Genomic DNA, 10,420 nt, shown 5'->3' with positions numbered 1-10,420 from the left:
ACCTTATAAATTAAAAAGAACTATTCATGACCCAAAAAAATTGAAATTTCATCTAACATGCATGTTGTGAACGAGAAAGGTCTAGTCTTTCATCATCTATAAATAACCATAGAAAGCCTAAACAAAATCTTAGTTAAGTCCCTTTCAACATTTCCTAACAAATCTAATCAATTATTAAAAGAACATGGGCTTAACAATAAAGATAAAACTTATGGTTAGGTAAAAAATGCCAAATTATGATTCAAAGAAATCTAATGCACTTTGTGACACACGTATATGTATCTCATAATTGAGGGTTGTTATCAAAGATGATTTTTATGCATACTTTTTGGAGTTTCTAACAAATTTTGCTAATGATTGAGAGGATCAAAATACAAGGCCATGGTCCATTGTGAACAACTATATCACACTTGGGGTAAGGCATATATATCAATGAAATTATCTGCGCAAAATCAATAATTTTATATATTTTCATTCTTCATATATATGTAATATATATTACTTATTTTAATGAAGTAATATGTAATATTTATATTAAGGTTAGTGGCAGAGATGGCAGTATAAATCTTTTTCTTCATCCGGGACATGGTATGTTCTTCCAATTATTTTCAATATGAAAAATAAAAATTATTTTCATCTTTTTAAGTACAAACTATTCATATGTATATAGTAAAACAAAACATTTAGGGTGTATATGTGGTGAAATAATTGAAATAAGAGATTATATTTTGAAAAGACAACCTACTGTAATAAGTTGAATATTATTTGCACATATTCTATAACGTTAGAAGTTAATTACTTTTTTTTTTCTCAAATCTCATAAATAATGGAATGGTGATACGTATGAAAGTCTTTATTGTTTATTTAGGAAATATACTTAGACTGGTTTTAGATTCGCCACTTAATTTTAAAGTAAAATTAAGAAAACTATCGTTTTCAAAAGACTAAAACAAAAATCTAATGAAAACTTAAAAGGGGTTCGGGGTTCTTATTAGTGTTCTAGGAAGGGTTTTAAACCATCTAGAACACCCGCTAATGTGGTTATCCGGCAATTAATTATTTGGTTAAAAAAATTAACTTAATTTGAATCGAGCAATTTTTATAGTTAGAACCGTTTTAAAAAGGGAAAAAAAAGGGGGAAATACGGGAATACTATCTAAGTGGGATAATTTGCAAAATTTATTTTTTAAGTCTTATTAAACGATGACTGATTTAGTTAAATTGTTAAATCAAAATGGACGTCTTTCGGGGATTTAAATTTTTTGACCTTAAGATTAGCGGCAATATTAACAAACACACAAACACAATAAAATAAAGAGGGAAAGAGACTTGGGCCCAAGTTTGATTTTTCTGTTCGCCTGGACCAATACTTGGGCCCATTTTCGTTTTGGACTCTTGGCCCATCTGAGTCACCTGCACCTGTCCTAGTCTAACATAAAATATAATATTATTTGGGCCTTAGGCCCAATTTTTCACCTGTCCTAAATTCTAGCAAGACATTAGATAAGTGGGCTTAGGCCCAAAAGTAACAAAATACAATTTTGTAATTAAGAATGGGCCTTTGGCCCAATCTTTTCAATTCTCCGATCTGCTTGAATATTTTATTTTTTGTCTTCGGGACCTGTTCGTCGATTTTAATAGGCTGGCCGACTTGATGAAAATAGAATTGGGCCTCCATGGCCCAAAGAAAAATGCAAGGGTAGAGTCCGCGAGGACTCAGACAGATTTCACATGCAATAGAATGGCAAGAAGTTAGCATACAAAATAGTAAAACAAACAAGTATAACTTAAATAAGACGTAATTCGATTGAAATGAAAGCCACTTGAAAAATCAAAACTGAGAATACTACCATTTCAACTACTAGACCCAAAAGTAACAGATGATTTTGAGAGAGACACAACTAAATCAATCTAACAGATGACAAAATGGACAAAACAGTACTAGGACACGTAATGGTAACGAGCAAACGCTTATGAGCAACAAAATCTAAAAGGGAAAAACAAGAACAAATTAATGCTTAGCCAATAATCAACAATGATTCAAAATGTCCATAGAAAAATCATATTCCATAATCAACAAGTTACACACTTCATGCTATAAAAATAAAATAAAATAAAATAAAAATATGCCGATACAGCCTAATGAGGCTAACTTATCATGCTTGAAGGTCACAAATTTTAAAGATAGCAGTAGGCCAAATCATTTTAGGAGAAATTGTCGTTATATTCAAATAACTAGGTGAGGGTATTGTTAAGCAGTAACAACAAAACTATGCTAAAACAAAATGTCATGCCCAAGATGTTAATACTTTCAGATCAGACAGAGGTAGAAGATTACCACTAAAACAAAGAAAGGATGAACTTTAGTAAAATAATGCATTGCAACAATAGCCTCAAGACAGCCTGTCGAATTCAAAAATAAAATCGGATAGGCAGTAAACTACTCGAACAAAACCAAAGATAGGCTCAGCTTGCTAAAATAAATAAATAAAAATAAAATCAAATTTATGACTCTAAAGACCAACCTAAGCTATCATGAAGACCTCACTGATGTTTAAGAACAAAGAGACATAAGAGTTGAACCAGGGTGAATACATAGTTCAAAATGACATATAGGTTAATACTCTAGATAGAAAAGAAAACGATGACCCGATTTGGAACTTGGGATGAGACAAAGCATGAATATAACGAAAGCCAGCCAGAGATTCTAACAGTAAAGACAACGAATATTCATATTCAAATCAACAGAGATAGGCTCATTGCATAACGATTAGAATCGAAATAAAACATGGGTGAAGGAGGAACTATTACCTTTCTCAAGGCAGCTGAACTGAAGACAAATGGGCAGAGACAACGAGCTTCTTCCGACACCACCAAAATGTGGTTCCAAGAACTTGGATGAACATGCAAAAACATATGGTATCAAAGACGGAGTGAAATCGAGGTTTCTCGTCTCTTTGTGCCTTCGAAAACTATGGTTTGAGTATGTTTCTCCCCTTTTAATGTTGGCTAATTTTTTGTATTTGTTTTATACCCTAGTATACCTCTCTCAAAACTCTATTTCTCAACTTTTCTTTCTAGCTTTTTTCTAACTCAAAATTTCCGCCCCTTTCACAGTGTAGAGGACGAGATATTTATAGGGGGAGAAACTAGGGTTCGAAAATGGGGGGAAAGGAATGGAAATTCGGATGATACGAAGCCCATTTTTATTTGAAAATTCAAAATCTTTCACCCTTTAAGGAAGACAACCTCTTTCCTGCGATTTCAACCCATTCCGAAAGAGGAAACGGCGAATCAACGCTTGGGATTGATCAATCGTCCTTAGGGCTTTAACGTGGCCTCATCTCGAGTTGACAAGGACGATTCCGCTTCCCCCTTTGCTGCTGCGATTGAGATTTTGAAAGGGATAGGAGGAAGAAGACAATAAGAGGCAGTGTACTGCCTTCTGAGCGCTTTTTCGTGTATCGTCGTGTATAGAATAATTAGCTTAATTATAACTTATGAGCTTTTTAATCTTAACGAGATAGAATAATTAGCTTAATTATAAATTAATCGATTTTCACATAAACTAATTAATTAAAAATCAAAAACCATAATTCAAACTAAAACTAAATTAATAAAACATCTATTTTAGCAAAGCAAAAATCTTTGATATGATTTTCAAACACTTATAAAATATACTCATTACGTATATAATTATATGAAATATATTTATTATTCAAAGTACTATAAAAATCGACTGGAATTATTTAAACTAACCTTGAAACTATTTGGATTTTATAAAGCTAATTATTCTTGAAATGTTTAGAAATTAAGAAGCTCGAAAATTAATTATTATCGGGGAGAGTCAAAATTGGGTGTCAACAATTGTCCCTCATTTTACTTGGATTGATGCAAGAAATTTGAGAAAAATGAAATTGACTGATCCAATTTTGATCGACCACATCTCCGTCTTTGGAAAGGGATTTGGTATGGACTTTAAGAATTATGACCGAATCCCAAAAAATGGATTTCCTACATATCTCAGGCTATATGAGAATTTGGGCCACTTGTAGTTCGATACACTTGATTTTTACGCACGATTTTGAAAGAATTCAAACACCATCATGATACCGAATTATGAAGGCATCAGAATGCTCAGTAATAAGATTTAAGAGCGAATGTTGGAATACAGCCGAGTTTCAACATTGATCCCGCCTACATATCCCTTAACTTAAGGAATCAAGCTGCTTGTAGTTCGACTCAATCGGTTGAAAAGGAAATCTCTTATGCTAAGATATCATTCGGTTCGAGAAGAGTAACAGAAATAAATTGAGTATGAAAAGGAGACTTGCAACCTCTTAACCATGAATGTGGCGCGTTCCACACCCATAATTAAGAATTTACACGGACATAATTTCCAAATCTCTTGGTGCATTGTCACTCAGATCGGAAAGCTGCTTCCGGTAGAGACCAAAAATTTCCAAATGCGAAACTGGAACCGATAAACCCAAAGATAAACCCATATGCCTTCTGATAGGGGTGTTATTTGATTTTGGTGGAAGTCGATCCTCTGCTCATGTTCTAAGAGTTTGGCACTCCTCTTTGAACTATATCCCAGTTCGCTGGTAAGAAAAAGTTCCACGTTGTGCTGCATCCTTTTTGATGTTGTCCGCACCTGTGGTTTGTTTTGAGAATTCATCCACTCGGATGCTCTTAACAAAGACTGAGATAAAACTCATTAGCATAAAAATGCAATTCAAATGGAGATATAGTGTCTTTTACCGTGTCGACACTTAATTTCTCTCTTTGAACATTGACGTCAACTTTATCGAATTTGACGTAGAGCAAATAAAGCTTGTACATTATATTTGTAATATAAACTTCAAGGCACTCTTCTTTTGACGTCGAAGCAATAAAGTAGGCTGATGTAATATGTTGATAGTTTCTCTTGACGTTGTTGTTGACGGTTCTCTTAAAATATTCTTGCAAAATATAATGATGCAGTCGATGTTGATTTTCTCACAATGCATGGTTTCCTTCCTTGCGATGCGTGAATCTTTTCTCTTGCGATGCATGACCTCTTTCTCTTGCGATGCATGACTCTTTCTCTTTCAATGCATGACTTCTTTCTCTTGCGGTGCCTGATTTCTTTCTTCTTGCAATGCTTGACTTCTTTCTCTTGCAATGCATGACATTCTTTCTCTTGTGATGCATGATTTATCTTCTTGCAATACATGACTTTTTTCTCTTGCAATGCATGACATTCTTTCTCTTGCGATGCATGATTTATCTTCTTGTAGTGCATGACTTCTTTCTTTTGCAATGCATGATTTATTTCTCTTGCAATGCATGACTTCTTTCTCTAGTGATGCATAAATCTCTTTCCCGCGATGCATGATCTTTTTCCCGCAATGCATGAATCTATTCTGCAATGCATAAATTCTTTCTCTTGCAATGCATGAATCTCTTTCCTGCAAGGCATGATCTTTTCCCCACGACGCATGAATCTCTTCCCGCGATGCATGATTTCCTTCTCTTGCTATGCATGACTTTTTTCTCTTGCTATGCATAATTTCCTTTGATGATGCCTCCCTGATACCGAACGAAGATAATGCTTCACCGAGCAATATAGGTGATCTCCCGGGTATCTTTTGAATGACGGTATCGTCTCAATCGACATTATAAATAATGACCCTCGGGATAGTGGTATTATCTCATTTGACAATACGATATAAATGACTCTCCGGGTAAGAATATTATCATATCTGATAATATAATGTAGATAAACGTCTTTCATGTATCTTTAGTTGTTGGAAAATAATAATATTGCTCTTTTCGCGATTTTCATTTGTTCCATCTCTGAACATAGTTGCAATGTTCATTATGATCCTCGCTTTGCTGAGAATTTGAATGAAATAATGCTACTCATATTCTCAATTCTTTGGTATAAGAAGCACAAAAATTTTCTGGCATCCACAGAAAAATTGTTAGTTTAAAGTGAACTGATCTGTGTCGATTCCTTGGGTTATCTGCTCCTTATCTGGTTATCTCCGGTTGATTTCTTCGATCCCCGCTTCTTGATAGATAAGACAAAACATTTTTATGCAAAAATAATTGAAACATGAGGGAAAAGTTTTTAAGAAAAATAGATTTTCAAAAGTAATGTTTGGAAAAGGTCATTGCCAAGTGTCATGTCGCGTCAAACTTGATGAATGCCATTTAGAGTTGATGTCTCGAGGTTTAACTGATTACTTGTTGGGAAATATTCAAAGTTGCTCTAAACTGCCGATAAATCCTATTGAAATTTTTGAGGTCATCCTAAAAAATTCTGTCCCAGTTAACTGTTTTGGCTTATCTTTAACCGTTGGTGATCAAGTCACGAAATTTTTGATATCCTCTCAAAAATTCTGTCCCAATCGCAAATTTCAAAGTATCTTCAGTCTTGACTTGTTGGAGTAAATCTTCTTCTTGAGAATTTTTGAGTCCCTCTCAAAATTCTGTCCCAGTTTCTATTATAAGGAAATGTAGAAATCTTACGGGAGACATGACCGAGCCCTTGTGGTGCCTACGTATCCCGTTGAGGCAGCAATCAGGTCAAACGTAGTTTCCCCTCTTGAGGATTAACAAAATAGGAAATTTACAAAGAAACCGACCGAGGTCGACATAGGCCGCCTACGTATCCCATTCTTGAGAATTCAGGTCAGACATAGTTTATTACAAGAGAGATTAAATTCTAAACAAAGCAATCACAAGCAAATAAATGATTACAAGGGAACGACAGAAATACAAACTGAAACTTCACAGATAATATCTCTTGACAACATCTGAGTTGATCGGTTTCGACCATCCGGTGTCATCCATCTTCGACAGGACCAAGGCACCTCTAGATAACACTTTGCGAACCATGTAGGGTCCTTGCCAATTTGGTGCGAATTTCCCTTTGTACTCATGCCGATGAGGGAAAATACGTGTGAAAACCAACTGGCCGATTTCAAATATCCTGGCTCTTAGTTTATTGTGGAAAACACGAATCATTCTTTGTCGATACAGTTGTCCATGACAAACATCAATCATTCTCTTCTCATCAATCAATGTTAATTGATCAATCCGTTTGCGAACCCATTCAACATCATTCAATTTAGCTTCTTGGATGATTCTCAATAAAGGTATTTCAACTTCTGCAGGTATAACTGCTTCTGTTTCATATACTAACAAATATAGAGTAGATCCAACTGATGTTCTGACAGTCGTTCGGTAACCCAACAAAGCATATGGCAACATCTCATGCAAATCTCGATAATTATCAATCATTTTCCTCAAAATCTTCTTGATGTTCTTATTGGTGGCTTCTACAACTCCATTCATTTGGGGACGATAGGCGGTTGAGTTCCAGTGAGTAATCTTGAATTGTTCACATATCTCTCTCATCAGATGACTGTTGAGATTCGCTCCATTATCAGTAATGATGAATTCTGGTACCCCAAACCTACATATCAAATTGTTGCGAAAAAAATCAAGTACAACTTTCTTAGTTACCGACTTATACGAAGTTTCTTCCACCCACTTGGTGAAGTAGTCAATGGCAACCAAAATAAATCTGTGTCCGTTGGAGGCATCTGACTCTATTGGACCAATGACATCCATGTCCCAAGCTACAAACAGCCATGGCGAACTCATAGCATTGAGTTTGTGAGGCGGGACTTGAATCAAATCATCATGCACTTGACATTTCTGCACAAACTTGCAACAATCTTGCTCCATTGTCATCTAGAAATAACCGGTCCGGAGGATCTTCCTCGCCAAAGTGAGTCCATTCATGTGAGTACCACAGACTCCGACATGTATTTGTTCTAGAAGCTTTGTGGCTTCACTAGCATCAACGCATCTGAGAAAACCTAAATCTGGAGTCCTCCTATAAAGGATTTCCCCACTTGCAAAGAAATTGAGGGCTATACGACACATCGACTTCTTCTGGTTGAACGTTGCATTCTCAGGATAAGTCCAGTCTCCAAATACTTCTTGATGTCAAAATACCAAGGTAAACCATCTGGTTCTGCTTCAACATGTGAACAATGGACAGACTGCTCTTTTACCTATATATCCAAATGATCAATATAACTTGTAACTGGATGTTTAATCATCGAGGCAATGGTGGCGAAAGCATCGGCCAACTCATTTTATGTCCTGGGAGTGTGTATGAACTCAATCTTGCGAAACCTTTTGCACAACTTCTGTATATACTGCACGTACGGTGTGATCTTTGGGTTCTTCACTGCATATTCTCTTTGGACCTGGTGAATTAGCAAATCTGAATCTCCAGTGACCAACAACTTATGAACATTCATGTCAATGGCCATCTTCAAACCGAGGATACAAGCTTCGTATTCTGCCATGTTGTTCGTACAATAAAATCGGAGGTTAGCTGTCATAGGATAGTGATGACCAGATTCTGATACTAAGACCGCTCCGATACCTCTTCCTTGGTGATTCTCCGCTCCATCAAAGAATACTCTTTAACCATGGTATGCTTAAGAAATATCTTCACCCACAAATGTAACTTCTTTATCGGGAAAATAAGTCTTGAGCAGTTCATACTCTTCATCAACTGGATTCTTCGCGAAATGATCAGCCAAGGCTTGTGCTTTTATCACCTTCTAAGTCACATACACAATATCAAACTAGCTCAAAAGCATTTGCCATTTAACTAACTTTTCGGTCGGCATTGCTTTTTAGAAAATATACTTCAACGGGTCCATTCTGGAAATAAGGTATGTGGTATAAGAAGACAAATAATGTCTCAACTTCTGAGCAATCCAAGTCAAAGCACAATATGTCCTCTTCAAAAGAGTGTAACGAGCCTCATATTGAGTGAATTTCTTGCTCAAGTAATAAATGGCTCGCTCTTTCTTCCAAGTCTCATCATGTTGACCAAGCACGCATCCAAATACGTTATTCGAGACCGATAAATATAGCAACAACGAACTTTCTTCTTGTGGAGGAACCAACACCGACGGATTGGATAAATAATTCTTGATGACATAAAAAATGGTTTGACATTCTCCGGTCTACTTGGTCAAGACATCTTTTTTCAACAACTTGAAGATGGGATCACACACCACGGTGGATTGAGCTATGAACCGGCTAATGTAGTTCAACCTTTCCAGAAAACTCACCACCTCTTTCTTGGTCTTCGGAGGAGGTAATTCTTGAATCGCCTTGATCTTTGAAGGGTAAAGCTCAATGCCCCTCCTGCTGACTATAAATCCAACAACTTGCCGGCTGGCACTCCAAAAGCACATTTGGCGGGATTTAACTTCAAATTGTATCAGCGTAGACGATCAAATAATTTCCTCAAGTGAGTCAAGTGATCCGAACTCTCGCAGGACTTGATTATGACATCATCTACATACACCTCGATCTCCTTGTGAATCATATCATGAAAGATGGTCGTCATAGCCCTCATGTAAGTAGCGCCGATATTTTTGAGACCAAAAGGCATCACTCGATAATGATATACACCCAAGGGCGTGATAAAGGCTGTCTTTTTTGCATCCTCTTCGTCCATTAAGATCTGATGATAATCCGCATAACAATCCACAAATGACTGTATTTTATCCTTGGCGCAGTTATCAATTAGAATGTAAATGTTTAGCAATGGAAAATTATCTTTCGGGCTAGCTTTGTTGAGATCTGTGTAGTCAACAATAATTCTAATTTTTCCATCCTTCTTGGCAATCCGAACAATGTTGGCTAACCAGGTCAGATATTGCATCACTTCCACTACTTGAGACTCGATTTGTTTGGTAATCTCCTCTTTGATCTTCAAACTCAACTCAGGCTTAAACATCCGAGTCTTTTATTTTACTGGAATTCTGGATTAATAGGCAATTTATGAGACACCATATTTGTAAATAGCCCCGACATATCTCTGTAAGACCAGGAAAATACATCGATGTATTATCTGAGCAAGCGAACCAGGTCCCTTCTTTGAGCTTCAGTCAGATGGACACTAATTCTTACTTCTTTGACACACTCCTCATCTCCGAGATTCACAGTCTCAGTTTCTTTCAAATTCGGCTTGTGTTGATTCTCAAATTGTCGAAACTCTTCGGCAACATGTTCGGGTACCTCATTTTCTTCTTCATATTCCTCGCACTCATCACCACCTGCCTCATTTTGTTCACTCAGTTCATGACATGACATGACATTGGCAGGTTTTAAATTAATATTACTAAAATTATAAACAAACAAAGTTAGGAAAATAAAATATAAATAGATAAGTAAACAAATTTTGATAAAAGAGGCTTTCAGTTAAATTGAAAAACAAGAACAAACTTTGGCCACGGCCAAGAGACATTTTACCTTTCTAAACATCACAAGGGAATTTAAAAATTTCAAACAAATAAAAACCTGCATAAAGGGTGGGTCTCAGGCCTCT

General features: G+C 36.1%; 1 protein-coding gene across 1 annotated transcript in view; it reads right to left on the bottom strand.

Moving 5' to 3' along the window:
• Positions 1 to 7,743, bottom strand: part of LOC125869933 (uncharacterized) — a 25,836-nt gene extending 18,093 nt beyond the window's left edge. The window contains exon 1 of the mRNA XM_049550327.1: positions 7,519 to 7,743. Within this exon, the coding sequence (XP_049406284.1) occupies positions 7,519 to 7,743 (225 nt within the window). The remainder of the gene's footprint in view (positions 1 to 7,518) is intronic.
• Positions 7,744 to 10,420: the final 2,677 nt, after the last annotated feature.

This window comes from Solanum stenotomum, chromosome 7, assembly GCF_019186545.1.
Source record: "Solanum stenotomum isolate F172 chromosome 7, ASM1918654v1, whole genome shotgun sequence".
Taxonomy (NCBI): domain Eukaryota; kingdom Viridiplantae; phylum Streptophyta; class Magnoliopsida; order Solanales; family Solanaceae; genus Solanum; species Solanum stenotomum.
Note: the sequence above shows the minus strand (reverse complement) of the source record. Positions and strands in the feature narration are given on the sequence as shown.